This window comes from Trichoderma citrinoviride (genome assembly GCF_003025115.1).
Source record: "Trichoderma citrinoviride strain TUCIM 6016 unplaced genomic scaffold BBK36scaffold_1, whole genome shotgun sequence".
NCBI lineage: Eukaryota > Fungi > Ascomycota > Sordariomycetes > Hypocreales > Hypocreaceae > Trichoderma > Trichoderma citrinoviride.
The window spans coordinates 257,325-273,201 of NW_020194709.1; the positions used below are offsets into that span (position 1 = coordinate 257,325).

At 53.1% G+C, this 15,877-nt stretch overlaps 5 protein-coding genes across 5 annotated transcripts; 1 reads left to right on the forward strand and 4 right to left on the reverse strand.

Moving 5' to 3' along the window:
- Positions 1 to 3,486: 3,486 nt before the first annotated feature.
- Positions 3,487 to 3,833, reverse strand: BBK36DRAFT_1107818 (hydrophobin Hfbi with detergent; the record flags this gene model as incomplete). The annotated part of the gene is made up of 3 exons (XM_024889299.1): positions 3,487 to 3,528; positions 3,593 to 3,678; positions 3,740 to 3,833. Coding segments are annotated over 3 exons (222 nt in total), but the record flags the coding sequence as incomplete, so codon positions are not given.
- Positions 3,834 to 5,916: 2,083 nt separating this feature from the next.
- Positions 5,917 to 7,379, reverse strand: BBK36DRAFT_1108082 (aquaporin-like protein; the record flags this gene model as incomplete). The annotated part of the gene is made up of 5 exons (XM_024889330.1): positions 5,917 to 6,074; positions 6,207 to 6,490; positions 6,583 to 6,670; positions 6,873 to 7,095; positions 7,248 to 7,379. The coding sequence occupies 5 exons, from the start codon at positions 7,377 to 7,379 to the stop codon at positions 5,917 to 5,919; spliced, it is 885 nt and encodes a 294-aa protein (XP_024753513.1).
- A 946-nt stretch (positions 7,380 to 8,325) lies between these two features.
- BBK36DRAFT_1109359 (amino acid transporter) lies at positions 8,326 to 10,300 on the reverse strand (the record flags this gene model as incomplete). Its single annotated transcript, XM_024889464.1, has 7 exons — positions 8,326 to 8,731; positions 8,791 to 9,150; positions 9,205 to 9,310; positions 9,375 to 9,522; positions 9,584 to 9,625; positions 9,684 to 9,885; positions 9,951 to 10,300. 7 exons carry the CDS (start codon positions 10,298 to 10,300, stop codon positions 8,326 to 8,328), a joined length of 1,614 nt encoding a protein of 537 aa, XP_024753514.1.
- Positions 10,301 to 10,784: 484 nt separating this feature from the next.
- On the reverse strand, positions 10,785 to 11,515 carry BBK36DRAFT_1136869 (hypothetical protein; the record flags this gene model as incomplete). Its single annotated transcript, XM_024893110.1, has 3 exons — positions 10,785 to 11,017; positions 11,085 to 11,215; positions 11,397 to 11,515. The coding sequence occupies 3 exons, from the start codon at positions 11,513 to 11,515 to the stop codon at positions 10,785 to 10,787; spliced, it is 483 nt and encodes a 160-aa protein (XP_024753515.1).
- Positions 11,516 to 13,890: 2,375 nt separating this feature from the next.
- BBK36DRAFT_1164751 (amidase) lies at positions 13,891 to 15,506 on the forward strand (the record flags this gene model as incomplete). The annotated part of the gene is made up of 4 exons (XM_024894688.1): positions 13,891 to 14,051; positions 14,115 to 14,432; positions 14,552 to 15,370; positions 15,440 to 15,506. The coding sequence occupies 4 exons, from the start codon at positions 13,891 to 13,893 to the stop codon at positions 15,504 to 15,506; spliced, it is 1,365 nt and encodes a 454-aa protein (XP_024753516.1).
- Positions 15,507 to 15,877: the final 371 nt, after the last annotated feature.

The window sequence follows — 15,877 nt, forward strand, 5'->3', positions numbered from 1 at the left end:
GTGGATATGGATATAGAAATCGGCCGATGGACGCCACGAAGTGCGGAAGCAGCTCACGATGCTGACGGATCTCGGTCGATGGGGCCATAGATGGCGCAAGAATTCGGTCGAGCAAATGAGGAGGTCGGAGACGGCGCAAGAGAGGTATGGCAACAGCTATTTGGGGCCACGACGAACGACGGAGGAGGTGTTCTGCCAGGGAGGTCGGGGACGACAAGAACAGGGATCGAGGGGACGTCATAAAGCTATATTGCGAAGTTTTGGAAATTCTAAGTCAGCTTGAGCATAGGAAATGCAAACAGCGAATAAGGTCAAAGGACTTACACCACCGATTGGGACCTCCGGGAACTGAGGCCTCAATAGACCTGGGGAAGCACCGATAGTTGTGCTGGAAGGAATCGTTAGTTGAGCACCTCAAAAGGCAGATTGACTTACAATGAAGCCTGCCGCGGCGACCCATGGCAACGTGTAGGGTGACGTGACCCTCGCTCCTGAAGGAACGTTAGCATCAAGGGATGCTCGGCCATAAATCAACTGATGGAAAAAATGGATGTGGATGATGGGGTCGAAGAGGACGAAGATGACCATGTTACTGAGAACAAGACGAAAGGGGTGTGGGGATATGTGGACTTGGAATATATGTGTTTCGGCCGTGAAGTATTCGGTCGTGGAGGAGCATTCGGTCTTGGTTCGGTCGTGGTTCGGTCGTGGATCGTTCGGTCGTGGAGATCGGGTGAACGAGGTGGATGAGGTGGATGAGTCGCTGAGGTTCAAGTCGAAAGCAATGGATACAGTGTCGATATCGAAGTTGAAGCCGAAGTCGAAGTCATGTCGATGAAGTCGTTGTCGACAGGGAAGATGGAAAGGGGCAAAGGGTAAGTTGGAGAAGAGAGGACAGCAATGCACTCACCGAGTGGGATTGAGGGTCAAACGAGGGCCGCCGCAGCAAATGAATGTAGATGTGGTATGGTATCCAAGACCATAAACCAAGAAGAGCTGATGAAGAGAGAAGAAGAAGAGGAAACGGAACGGGGGGATAAGGGGGGTACTTATACTCGAGCGGACTCTGGGCTCCTTCCTGATCTCCAGACTCGGAGACCAACCTTCCGAGAATCTCTCTGACGTGACGGTGCTCGTCAGGGCCAGGCGGGTGTCGGTGTCCCTGTGCTGGGCCAATGACAGGCCAGGGATAGCAGGCGTAGTTCCAAGAAGCGAGCTCTCTCCTCACCCACGGACGCGTTCCGAAGGAAGTTGCGCGCCTGGGTGGTCCTTGTTCGCATTGCGGTGCTCGAGATTGGTTGGGAATGGTCCAAGATGACGCGATTGAGTCTCCAGGAGGAGGAAGGTGAGCATGTTCATGACGATCTTGATTCGATCCGTCGTCACCTTCTGTCGATTGCTCATCAAGATGCATCACGACATCGCAAAGCCTGACGGAGTGACAGCTCCGTTGCCCCTCACTTGCTGAAGCTTGAGGAAGGTGTCTGCTTGGTGTTGTGGGGGCTGGCCGATGCCCCCCTATGGTGGTGAGCGTATGGGTGGAGGTGAGGCGATTGTGGTGGTTGAGGCTTTCGTGAGCGTTGAAGCTATCGTGTGCTTTACGAGGAGATTACAGTATTGCGCGCCCGATGTTGTAAACTGTGTAGATTCTGAATATTTAGATGAGTTCGGCCAGAGACGCCATTGCCAGCTGCCATCAGTGGTTCTGCCGCCTTGGCAGTTCAGCCTCTTCCATAGCAAAATCTGCGTAAATCCAGACCATACTTCGTGCGAAGCTTTTTCTGTGGATAACAGAGAGACATACAGAGCTTACTTTATGTTGCGATGGCCATTGAACGAGTACTGATCGAGTTCCTACTCTTTTGCAGCGCTGAACGCAGCCCGCTGAACAAAGAAGGAGTACCGACAGGAGCCATCTACGTATCAGACAACACCGAGCAATCGAGAGAGCTCTTTGCAAGCCTGTGGTTATTGATCACTGCTTTATGCCTCGTTTGATTGCCTTTGGTACGGATGACCTGTACCCGAGACGCCAATAGGGTTAGCATGGAATGAAGGCTTTTGGAAGGTATCCATTGCGGGCAACAGTTCTATTCGAACTTGATAGCTTCTATCTCCCATTCCCAGCATTATTGGCTCAAGTACTTCTTCATGATATACTGCCAATTCCCTTGTTACTGGTCCCGGATCGGGAGAGGCCGAGAACTTCGCACGCGCTTCCACCCTGACAGGATTATTGCACAAGCAAAGAGCCTATTAAACCCAATTCAAATGCCATGCAGCCCTACCCCGTATGGCTACGGGCCTGGATAGCCATCAGAACCTACGATACGGCCGGCATAGCTGGAGATCACCTCCCTAAACAAAAGCCTCGAGGTGCTAACCTCTAGGAGGATACTGAACACAACTTAGAGTCGCCAGCTTCTTCTCCCAAGTAAGTTCACCACAGAGAATTACCGTTGCTCTTCCCATTGCAATTGGCACGACACTGAGCCTTCGTAGAGCCCAATAGTCATGCCTGTGCCGGAGGAACAGACTGCTAGCAACTGATCACCGATCATCCCCTTGTTCGTGGCACTTCTGGATCCTACAGGTTCCAGGCACCACGTTCGACCGCTCGGAGAGGCATACTTGGGTATCCTCTCATCCGATTTGCCTTTTTCTGCATGCCAGTACCGCGGAACATCGATGCCGAGGTAACGCCTGGGCGGGGAAGATGTTTGCTTCGTTGTATGGCCTTCGATAGGGACGGATTCGAGGATCGGATCGGATCCGCCGTCTGAGTCGCTGCCCAACAAAGGAAGGAATTCACCGCCGGAGCCTCGAATAGGGAAGAACAGAAGAGGATTTTGGCTCTTGTCGTAGAGAAGCCTGTCGTCTGAAGAGAGCAGACCACTACCACAACTCAGATTATGGCGCAGAAGAGAAGAAAGAGAAGAATCAGGTCTGAGGGCAGCGGTAGGCAAACTGATTCAAGGGGTAATTGTTGAGCACTGGTCGCAGCTGTTGTGCCAGCCCATAACAGATGGCCAGGAGACGAATTTTCTCCGATTGCGAACAGCAGCGCCGTTCAATCTTGCAGTTACCCGCAACACCAATCAAGCACAAGACTCAGAGTCCAATGAAAGACACAAAGAGCAATACTCAACATCAGCCCTTTATTGAAAAGAAATCTTTCGATTGCGCTAGACATGGAGCAGCTTACAGACATGATTCAGCAGAAGTCATAGGTATGCATACAAAGTATCCATTATGGCCAAGTATAAAATTAAGTAAATATGACCGGAATCCAAACAGCGAGACTCAAAGCCACACTCCATAGACCCCAGCCTCGAAGAGTAAGTATGCCGCAGAAGCTCGTCACAAACGACCCGTGACTCAGCTTGATATCCTTCTGCTATCCCATCATTTGCCCGCGTTGACCACCTTGAGTTGAGTTTCCAAACAAGAAAAACTCTCCAGCATTGAGAACCCCATGCGAGTAACTTACTGAGCGGGGACGTTCTGGCAGAGAAGGGCCTGGCCAGCCTATTGCAATCATGAATCAGCTTCCATTTCTATTGTTGAGATATCAACAAAGGATTAAACTTACGAGAGGGATAACGCAGCACTGTGCCTGCCTGCCGTTCTCCTGGCAAATGGCATTGAATTCTTCAAAGTCGGCAGGGGTCCTGCTAGCTATTACAGACCAGAACAGATCAGTGAAGGCACTTCGCCAGAGGGGATATGGGGGACATACGTGGATCGCAGCTCAGGTCAAGTACTCCGAGCACGCTTGTATCACAGCACTGAGGGCTACCATAAAGAAAACCAGGACACAGGTTGGCAGGACCGTCTTCTCCGTCACCATCATCGCCACCGCCGTCAGAATCGTCGCCGCTATCCCCGTCGTCAGGAGTATCGCTATCCCCGTCGGTGGGAGGTTGCTCAGGGGTTCCAGGAACATCGTCACCGTCGCCGTCAGTTGGGAGAGGGGAATGAGAAGAAGTAGTAGTAGTAGTAGTAGTGGTAGCAGTGGTAGTAGGCGCGGAGCTATGATCGTCTCCGTCTGAGCCGTCGGTTGTGGTAGTGGGAGAAGGAGTGGTATGAGGAGGAGTGGTATGAGCAGGGGTAGTATGAGCAGGAGCCGTGGAGCTGTAATCGTCCCCGTCGTCAGGGCCGTCGGTTGGACCAGGGATAGAAGGAGAGGTAGAAGTAGTAGGCGCGTAGGTGTACTCGTCTCCGTCGTCTGGGCCGTCGTCGCCTCCGTGGCCGGGAGGGTATTCGGGGTATTGAGGAGCGTAGTCAGGAGGGTACTCGGGAGGGTATCCTACTTCGCCCGAGGGATCGTCCCCGTACGTCGGAGGCGGAGGTGGGTAGTAGCCGGCGGGCACGGCAAGAGAGCCGGCAACGAGGAAAGCCGTGACTGCGAGGAGCTTCATTGTGACAAGTTGGTTAGCAAACGAAGGGATGCCGTTGAAGGGTAAAGTGTCAGCGATTGGGATGGAAAAGCGAGTCCCTGTAGTGACTGTGAAGACTTCGCTGTTGAACAGGACAAGATATCCAGAAGAAGGGGTTGGATTGAACATTCATACTTATAGTTGAACAACAGACCGGCGAACTATCTTGTCAGGCAACACAAAGATGCACATCAACGCCTCCGGAGAGAATAAACTATAAACTCACGAGGTAAAGAACAGAACGGAGCGTCGCACACACACCATGGCGGCTTACTCGTCGTACTTAAATGCACGAAAACCGTGATTCTCTTTTCGTCTGGGTAGGCCAGGGCGCGGTCGTGCCATTTCCTATCCTGGATGTTTGTGTTCAGAATGTCTCGACGCCCACGCTACACGGGACCCATGCCGGCGGCTAGAAGAGGATCTGGCCAAGGCACCGGCAGCTGAACCTGCTTTTCCCTGATCTCCTCTTTGTGGCGGGCCTGGGTCACATCCAGGGGAGCACAAAAGCGTGGAGCAGAGCTGCAGCCAGTCAGCCCCTCCCCTTTCGCTCAGCCTCGATGCGACGGGAGATCGTGGCGTGTTGACCTGTATGACTTCGTGATCGGCTGCCACCCACCGGAGACCTTGTACGATCTCGGCCCTGATCAAGTTCATTTTAAAATCCCGAGATTGACGTCCGATCTGTAGGCAAAGAGCAGATCGGCTTGTCCCATCTCCCCTCCGGACTTCTGTTTTGATGTAATCTCCACAAAGTGCCTCTTTGTCTCAAGTGCTTCCGAGGTTGACTGGGGTGTCGCTGGCGCTGCGGAGCATCCAGTTCAGCTGCAGCATCACTGAGAGGCTCGAATTTGGTCGTTTGCGTTCGAAAGTTTACACTGCGTCGTCCTTTCGCAACAAACATCTTCCAAGGAGGACAGACAGGCAGTATCCATTCATTCGGTCTCGTAATCCTCACAGCTTGCTGGCTGACGTGCTGGATGAGGCGTAGCTGGTTGAAGCCACCGGTGACAGGATGGCGAGCTTGCGGAGAATGGAAAGGATGGATGGACGTCATGATGCATGCTTCTGGGACCTCTGGCGCTCTTTGTTGTTCTGGCAACTCCCCGATAACGCCATTAAAACCTTGTATATCGATGATCGTACAACTTTAAAACTCACCCAATAGCTCGAATGTCCCGCGATCTGGGAGTTTGAGTGATCCTGATTCGCCCCTGTTCGAATGATCACCCCATCAGCCGCCTAGATCCCGTTCGGTTGATGCGGCCCCCAAACCACGAACAGGGCATCGAATGACCGGTGAGCTGAGCAGCGCATCTCGATCGGCCGCGTCATTTCTTGATTCCCTCGGGATATTAGGTCACATTCTTTGCTTTTTTTTTCTCGCCCTCACATTTGACGCAACCCGGGATCCGGTTTATTGGATTCAATGTCTCTCCCTCCTGATTCTCGGCCTTCCGGTTTCCGCTCCCTCATTTCACACCACGGGTATGTCAGTGTGCCCAGCCATCGTGTCTGGCTCAGTCTCTTTGCTCTTTTGCTTCGTCAGTTCCGTGTGATGCGGCGGGATCAGATTGTAAAAGACCGCCATCATGAGAGCCCCCACCGCCGGTCCAAACCACCATACCCATTGGTCTAAAGGATAGCAAACAAATGCATCGGCTAGTTAGCTCACTGTGGCTGCAAAGATCCGCAAGGGTCATTTATTCGCCCTTCACAGGCAATACCTAACACTAGACGAAGAGCTTTTCAAAAAGAGGAACTCACATGTCATGTTCCGTCTTGCGATGCCATAAGCCAGGCACCTCGAGGGGTTCATCTGCGCTCCAGCATAGCCGGGGATGATACCACTCGACGAGAACGTCACCAAGCCCAAGGACGCGCCAACCAGAAGAGGGCCCATCCGGGGGCCAAAGAGGGCGGCCTGCCGGGGATCGAGTCCGACGCCGAATGAGAGGAAGAGGAGGACGAATGAGGAGAAGGCTTCGTTGAGGTAGACTTGACCGGGAGATGCCTGCGATGGGTCGTACCAGCAGCCGCCACCTTGCAGGCTGATCGTCGTAAGATGCACAGTTATTACGTGGTTTCGCAAGATAGGATGGCAGTATTACTAGATGCTGGAGATGGTAACAGTGGCACTTACCTAGTTGCTCGTTCACGGCCCCAGACGCCCAAGAGAAGTCCGCCGGCAAGGGCGCCTCCAAGAGTTTGCCCAGAGAGGTAGAGAATGCCTAACACGAGCAGATAGTCAGTAGACTTGTCAAAGGCAGAAGGGCGCGCTGAATGAAGGCAAAGGCAGAAGAAGTCAGAAGAACACATGCATGTACAACTGACGTGGCGTAGATAGCCAGTCAGAGTAAGTAATCGGGCCACTCAATGATTCAACCGTGGTGACTCAACAAACAGGAGCAATCCAAGACAAGACATACATACCTCTAGGCACGGAACAGAGACCCGTGAGAATCGCCGAAAAGGTGATTAGCGGATTCAGGTGGCCACCGGAAGCAGGCGCCGTGGCGTAGATGAAGGTCGACAACAAGATGATGTTGGAAATGCCAATGTAGCCGCCGACCTGCGGTGTCCCGTAGCCCTCTATGGTAGCGGTAATTTGGCCGGAGATGAAGACGAGGCATGAAGTTGCGATCATTTCGACAACCTAGGCATCACCAAGAGTTGTCAGCCTTTCTTGCTCTCCAAGCACCACAACTTCTATCGAATCAAGAAGCAGAGCAACCACCGGCTGAACGATCGATGTTTGAAACTTGAACCAGCTGAAAACAGATGACAAAAAGTTCAGGATAAACCCACTGCTGACTTCCACACAGACACGTCCAGCCACTGCCCGACAAAATAGTCTCGGCTACGATACCACGGCGTCAGCCTCACGCCTCGCGGCCGCACCGCCGGCGCAAAGGATCCGTCAAAGGTCGCCAGATCCATCTTGGTCGTTGTCGTCCGTCGCCCGGATGCCGCAGTGTCGGAGGATGAGGGAGGCAAGTCGACCGCCGTGGGGACCCGGGTTGCCGTCGAGTCGTCGCCCGCTGCCTGTGGCTTCCTTTCCTGTAGCGACTCCATCGCCAGACAATAATCAATGTACGGATTGGGCTCCTCGATCTTTTAAGCTCAAAAAGAGAGAGGATGCTCTCGTCGGTCTACCGCGTCGGCTGGAGAGGCTGGAAGTAGAATAGGCTACTTCTTGTCCGTGGGAGAGCACCTCGTATATAGCCTACCTCTCGAGAGCTAAACCACCAGCAATTTACTCCAGATGACTGGCTTTGTCAATTCCTTACCCCAGCTTCCGGACGAACTGAGTCCCGCATCAACAGCTTGTTAGAAGCAGACCGAAGGCGAGTGCTCCGAGCGCTCCACCAAGAGACCCTCAAAATACGTGCAAACCGCGGGACTCTGCAGCTGCGGACAAGGATGCTGGATGGAGATTGTGCGCCCGACGGCACTGCTGGTAGGCTATTTTGACTTTGTCCGTCCACGTGCTTTGGGTATAGCCTCGCCCTGCTGCTTAAAAATGAGGAATCGTCGCTGCACATAATCATGACATGTGGCGCTAATCAGCGCCAGGCCTGCCATCAATTGGCCGCTCTGCCGGTTTAGTAGCCCTTTGTCACCTCTGACAAAACAACTGGACCGTTGCTAACGTGAACTCATAAGCACAAGGGTTCCCATAATCGTCACATAAGAGGCATCGGTCATCCCTTGTTATGTAGGTATACCATGTAAGCATATCCGACTACCTATAATACACAGTCAATGGCTTTGTACAAATCCTGCTGGCTGCCAACCCGAAGGAAACATCGTCATCGTGTCGTGAGAGAAACGCAGAAAAAAAGATACAATGAAACGCCTGAAACACAACGTCGACGCCTGCGCTTTAGAATAACCATCCAATAATCGTCTTGGCCTTTCCTTTCCAACCCTTCTCTTCCTCTACCTGCTCTTCGGCCGTGTGTACGTCTGTCTCGAGGTCCATTTCGTCCAGGCGCACAAACTTGGTCCGCTTGAAGAATTTCCAGCCCAGGTACATGACCAGCATAATGGGCAGTTCAATGTAGAAGCTGACGAAGCTGACGCCGTCAAACGATGGGCTGAAGCAGCTCCAGCCCTGCACCAGGACCAGGAACGAGTTGAGGATGACGGCAAACCAGGGGCCGTACGGGTACGTCCAGTTCTTAAAGGGGAGCAGATGCGTCTTGCCTTGGCGGGCGATGGCGGCGCGGAAGCGGAGCGAGGTGATGCCAATGGCGATCCAGCTCAGCTGGTTACTAACACCGACAATGCTACACAGGATCTCGTTAGCGATATCATACTGGATGAACTCGGGGGCGGCGTTACGTACTTTTGCAGCCATGACCAGAGCTGACCGGCGCCGATGAAGCTGGAGCCGAAGCAGAGTCCGGCAACGAAACCGGTAGTCAGAACAGCCACCCAAGGCACCTGGTTTCGGTTGAGGGTGCCAAAGACTCGGGGCGCGTGGCCCTCCATGGCCAAGGTGTACAGCAGCCTTGTTCCGGCGAACAGCGCGTGGTTGCCGGCAGACAGGACACTAGTCAGAATGACGGCGTTGACAACGCTGCCCGCGGCCTTGGCGCCGGTCATCTGGAAGACGATGGTGAACGGCGAGGTGCGAGTGTCCTTAGAATCGAGGTCGGGATAGTTGTAGGGGACGTTCAGCCCGATGAGGAGAACGGCGAGGACACTTGGACCTGTTAGCCGCCATGGAACCATTGACAGAGGGTTGAGGGGGACATACTAAAAGAGGAGGATTCGCCAAAAGACATTCTTCACAACCTTGGGCATGGTGACAGTAGGGTTCTTGGTCTCGCCGGCCGTGATGGCAATTGACTCGGTACCACCGTCTACAGATGTTTGTCAGCCAGAAGCACCACAAGATATCAAGGCTACGGCTGCCCAGGCACTTACACGCAAAAGAAGCAGTGACGAAGACGGACGCAAACCCGCCGATGCCGCCGACGAACGGGGCCCCGGGAATATGCCAGTACTCGCCACCAATGTAGCGACCCTCAGAGTTGCCGCCACAGTTGACGACAATGCCCATAACAATGAAAACCTAGACATGGGTCAGCTTGCTGGATGCAGGTCTGCTTTGCAGTACCGATTAGGCTACTTACAACAATAGTGATGACTTTGAGAAGGCTGAGCCAGTACTCAAGCTGTTTCGTGATTCTGTCAGTCAAGCTGATTTTGCACACGCGAAACAGGCCTGCTTACCTCGCCGTATGCGCGCACGGTGGCAATGTTGACGACCATCAAGATAAACCAGAATATCAAACTCAGCGCCCACCCGGGGAAGTGGTCAGTCCAGTATTGCAGTATCAGCTGCAAGGCCACCAGGTCGGCTGCTGTCGATACGGCATCGTTGAACCAGTAATTCCACGTCAGCGCAAAGCCAAAGGCATCGTCCACGAAGCGACTAAGGGTTGCAATGTCAGCATATTCGAGCATTCTCATGACAAAAACCACGCAGGAAATGCATACCCAGCAAATGTGCAAAAGCTTCCAGCAACTGGCAAAAAAGCGGCCATTTCGCCAAGACTCAGCATCGTGATGAAGACGATGAAGCCGACAATGGCGTAACAGATGAGAATCGATGCTGGGCCGCCGGTAGCCAGAGACTTGCCCGTGCCAAGGAAGAGACCTGTGCCAATTGTGCCTCCGATCGCAATCATCTGGACCTGGCGTGCAGACAGAGAGCGGCGGAGACGATCCTGGAGAATGTGTGTCGAGCCTTCAAGTTCATCGTTTGGTACGGCCCCGACCTCATTGTGTTCCTTCTTGCCATAACCTGGCGTCTGCTCATCGCCGAGGTAATCCTGGCGATAGCCCATTGTGAATGATGCACAGGCTTTGTTTCCTTCCTGTGCTGTTGATTATAAAGAATGCAGTCAGAACTGAAAGGCTTTTCCGCTTCTCTAGCACTGGTGATATCTCGTGTATCGTGATGAGCTTCCAGAACGAGTGCGATGCAATGCCGGCGCCTTGGCAACGGGTGTGGCTTCACTATCGGCTGTATCGAAAATCAACTGCTGTGAAAGCAACCGCTCGTTCGGTCTCAGTGCCCCATAAAGCGGAACGTGATAGAAGGCTGAGAGAGCGTAGGAGAAAAAGAGACAGCAGGAAAGAGGAGGATGTCACGACGCGGCGACTCTGCAGATGAAGTAGGTTCGAGATTCTTGCATCCATTAGCGCCTTCGAGAACAAAAGAACCCATGCCCTTATCTAATACAAAATGCTCCCCTCCCAGAGCAAAAACGAAGAAAAATCTGGCGATGGCTGCGTGAGGGCGTTCCGTGGGCGGACTTGGCCGCTGGGCTAGGCGATTGCGTGATCGAGAGATTTCCCCACTGGGGAGACAGGCCGACGGCAAGGCTCCAATGAGGCGTGGCGAGGATACAGGTTTGGTGACGACGAAGCCCGGATAAGGCTTGACAGGGCAGGCATGGCATTGGCAGCCCTGGAAGCTCGAGAGCCACCCGGCGCGGCGTTCATTTGGTAGAGGTGTGCAACTGCCGCAGGGATCTGCAGGCCGCTGTTGGTAGCCATGCCTAGCACGCAGTAGCTGAAGCTTCTCCTGCACCCCGGAAAGGAATCCAGAACCAGCAGAGAACGCACCTTTCGACAGATGTAGCATAGGCGCGCAATTGTTCTTGTACGTAATCGAAAGCTTGATGACGGCCGGGATAGGTATTGAAGCGACGGGACGAGGGCCGAGGCGCAAGCACCTCTGCTTCGCCGCTGGCCGCCTGTCGGCATCACAAAGTGTCGAGTCAATCGTCGAATCGACATGTTGAGACAACGCCGTCGAGCCGCCGCATCATCTACTGTATCATCTCTCCATCAGTCCACTGCCGAACGTCCAAGCTCTCTCCAGCTCCCTCACCGCGCTACTCCGTACTTCAGTGCTTATGGAATGTACATGCGAACCTGGCCCCGGTTGGAGGCGCTTTCTCGGCGGTGGCTTCCGAGTCATGGAGCAGTTCGTCGGCGTTGGAGCCAAATGCTGACGGATGGACACTTTTGCCAGCATCCGTTGCCACGGTCATCAGTGCGTGCACCCACCGGCCAAGCAAAATCTGCAACTAAGCAGCCGATGCTCATTGAGCGCGATGATTGCACCATCGCAGCGGCGTTTGATGTCCGTCGACAGCTGAGAGAGACAAATGTCGAATTGTTTGTGGCGCGAAGCTTGGAGATGAAGAGCTTCGAGAAGGTGGTCATTTCTTCGCATTGGGCGGTAAGGGGTAATTGACAAGATGATATCATTTCGTGTGTATCGAGCCCTCGCTTGTCTTGGTCCTTCCCCTCGTGTCGAGTGTCATTGCATGGAATCTTCATCGATAAGATGATGCGCCATGATGCCGCTGAAAGTCCACTGTACTCAATCTGCAGCACCTGCCCAGCACAGATGCAGGTACAGGCCCTTGGGCCCCTAACGACAGAAGCACCACAAGCGCCACAGACACAGCGCCACAGTCACTCCTCAGCCAAATTCAGCCCTATCTACGTACCCCACCGCCAGCTTCTCGGTTTCTCATCTCTCTGGTCCCTCGCTCTCCAGCCTCGAGATGAGACAGTTGACGATTGAATGCCATCTTGCAACAAGCCTCAATGACGCAATAGTTGTGTGCTACCAAATACTCCAATCATCTAACACCATTGCTCCCACTGGATATCAGTCAACTGATCGCTCCAGCACCTGTGCACTGGTTTCTCCGCTGTCTTCGGCCCCGCGATAGCGCCATGCCTCCTCCACTCCGTTCTCCCACTTGTCCAACCAACCGCTTCGATTCCGACTCCGTCATGCGAACCGCTCGGCTGCCGGCATGATGCCATCAAGAGCCGCAGACTCCGATGCCCGCAGGTTGACTGCAAGGTCGTTCAACGTGCCTGCCTTGGCACCCGTCAGATCGGCTGCATCTGGGGATTGAGGCTCACTGTGTGATATGATACCGGGTAGGTGTGCGTTGTGCGAATAGCTCAATCACCTTAGAATGTCAATCACTGAAGCGATTGGGATCTTTCTACTCAGATTCGCTGCAAGCAACTGACTCTATGTATCTATACTTATTATCATTTCTCGCTGGTCTTTCTTCTTTAGGCACATCAGCGGTATGCGCAGCTGCTCAACCTGTCAATCGAGTGAATCAGCCTGGGCTGGCTCGGTCTTTCTGGTGATATGTACATTGGCGTGACAATGAGCAGCGGGTGCCCACAACGTTCATCAATGTGAAGTTTCCGATTCGCCATACCACTCGACCAAGTCGGGATGATAAGCCGATTAAACACGCAAGTCGTCCGAACTGCATCGAGCGGGATGATCGAGGCATTTCTTCTGTGCGTGTAAGAACGGCTATTTCCAGCGTTGACTACCCTTGCGTGAGCCGAGCATCCTATCCGATGGCACGTACGCTCAACCATGATCAGTGCCTGCCATTATGCCCATAATTGAGATCAACCAAGTGAGCTGATCTTCTTCCATTGTCTATCATCTATCACACTCTGCGCGCGAATCTCACGATTTGGAAAAAAGTCAATATGAACGTCAGGGTAGATTGTCCCTTGTTCTTATTCGTCCCCCTTCTTTTAGACAATCCTCCCCCAAAATCTTCTCTGCAACCTCTTTAAGTATTGGCAGACCAGAATATAGGCTGTTATTCCGTTGTCCAAGAAATACTCTGGAACTGCTTCTTTAAATGCACTAATGCCATTGAATCAAGACGGGTTATTTCCCCCTTCCCCCCTTATGTCTATAGGTCTAGGGATTGCCCTACATTCTGTCACGTCAATTCTAGTATAAGCTCTTGCACAGCTGTTTCGTATCAGATAATATGTGTCTTTGTGTAAGGTACGGAGTAGAGTGGTATATCATCGATTTGGACTCTCTTTCATCTGATCCGATATCACTGCAGTTACCCCGCCATCCTGCTTGGGGGAAAGGTACCTGAGAATTGGCGGGGTCTGCAGTATCTTTACTTGCTCGACCGGCCAAAACCCGTGCAGCTCACGGTACACTGTACTTGAAACCCCATCTTCAATCGTCACCATCTTGGGAGGCACAAAAACTGCTTCTCAACGCCCAAGTTTCCGGAGAACCTCGGATTCAATTCAGTCAAACAGAGATAATCATGTGGATCTCCCTTTCTGGTGTTTGCAGGCTGCCGAAGAGTTCAGAATGAACGCATTGGCGACTCATGTCTAGTGTGCGAAAACTCTTCTCATTCATGTCATTGGAAGGCGGAGGGCGCATCTCCAGATTACAAGCATGCCCAACACTCCACGCGCATTGATTCCTTGCTTTTCTTATCTACGCAGTCAAACAATCAACTGCTGCTTTAACACCTTCTCGCCCATCTGTGACATCTCCTCTGGCTGACCCGTTGCGACCAAGAGCCTGCATTTATCTCATAGTTTGAACAAGATGCCCTTCATCCCACGCAAAGCAGCGTTTACTGCCGCAAAGCGATTCTACTCGGCCTCTCACATCTCCGCCCCGGCCTCAGGCCTCCGCATCAACGCCGACAGACTCCAGGAGACAATCCATCACACGTGCCAATGGGGAGCAGCTCATCGATATGGAAGGTATGTCCAGCAACTGTTGCGGACGGTATGACCTCAGCCAAGCTGACAACATGAGATGAACAGCGGCCCAACGGAGACGGGCACGTCGCGGCTTTCGCTTTCCGATGATGACGCCCAGGCTCGCCGTTGGTTTGCCGAAGAGACGAAGAAGCTGGGCTGCAACTTGGTCGTAGATCAGCTCGGCAACATGTTCGCCAGCAGACGAGGGTCAACACCCAATCCAACCCCCATGATTGCCATGGGAAGCCACCTCGACACTCAACCGCGAGGTGGCCGATACGACGGTATCTTGGGAGTTGTGGCTGCTGTCGAGGTGTTGCGGACGTTTGCAGAGAATGGATACAAGACTCATCACGACGTTGGAGTTGTCAATTGGACAAAGTATGTTCAAACTTGCCATAACTCTCTTCTCCTTTCTGATGCTTCCGCTTTTACCTTCGTTGGAGTGGCTTGTTCAGCACCCTTCTTGTATGTCTTTTATAGTCTGACTCATTGAACAGCGAAGAAGGTGCCAGGTTTCCCAAGTCGATGATGGCTTCTGGTGTCTGGGCCGGTAAGATTCCGCTCGAACAAGCCTACTCGCTAGCCGATATCTTCGATCCATCTATCACAGTCAAGTCAGAGCTGCAGAGACTGGGCTACATCGGAGACGTCGCCTGCTCATCCACCGGGTATCCCTTGGGAGCCCACTTCGAACTGCACATCGAACAGGGCCCGATCCTCCAAGATACCGGTAAGAAAATTGGCGTCGTCCAGGGCGGCCAGGCATACCGCTGGCTCACCGTCACCGTCGACGGCCGCGATGCTCACACGGGAACGACGCCTCTCAAGTCTCGCAGCGACCCCCTGCTGGCAGCATCTAAGATGATCGTTGCCTCCAACTCCATCGCAAAGTCCCTCGGCGCGCTGGCATCCACCGGCGTCTTCAAGATTCCCCCAAGCTCTTCCACCAATACGATTGCCTCACAGGTGACCTTTACCCTCGATATCCGCCATCCCGACGACATGGTAGTCGACCAAGTGGAGAGCCTCTGCTTCGAGGCCTTCAAAGACATCGCCAGGCAAGACGGTCGCGGCGTTCAAGTCAACTGGACCGTCGATACAGACTCTCCCGCCACAAAATTCGACCCGGACTGCATCAAGATGGTCGAGAAGGCTGCAACGGATCTTGTGGGATCCGACGGCTGGCTGCACATTACCAGCGGAGCCGGCCACGACAGCGTCAATACCAGTGGCCGATGCCCCACGACAATGATCTTTGTTCCCTGCAAAGATGGCGTCAGTCACCACCCTGAGGAGTACTGTAGTCCAGAGGATTGGTAAGCTTGCCAGACAACCAAATTTCTCACGATGGACGAAGGTTATACTGACAGCTCGATGACGAACAGCGCTCTTGGAGCCCAGACACTTCTCGAATCAGTGGTGAATTACGACAAGTTCAAGGCTGGGCAGTGATCATATGTTATCGGACACTCTTTGGCGGTGTTTATAGATCAGTCAAACAGGATATGAAAGCGGGCGACATTGTGCTATGGTATAAGAGCTTCTTGATTCAAGTGCAAGATGTCTATCAGGCCCCGAGCAAGTCGTGATAGTCTGCCATGCACTATAAGACACGTAGACATCTCCTTCAAGAATGCAGTTGCACAGCTGCGTACACCCTCGACTCGATACAGGGGACTGGACTCACCAAAGAAAAGAAGACCGATCAAAGAAAAGAAGCGGCATCAGAAACATGTGGATCGACTGTCATTCTGTGAATAACGTGTAACAAACTCCATCCACAAACGGTCAAGGGAATCTTATCGACGGACCTTTGGCTAACA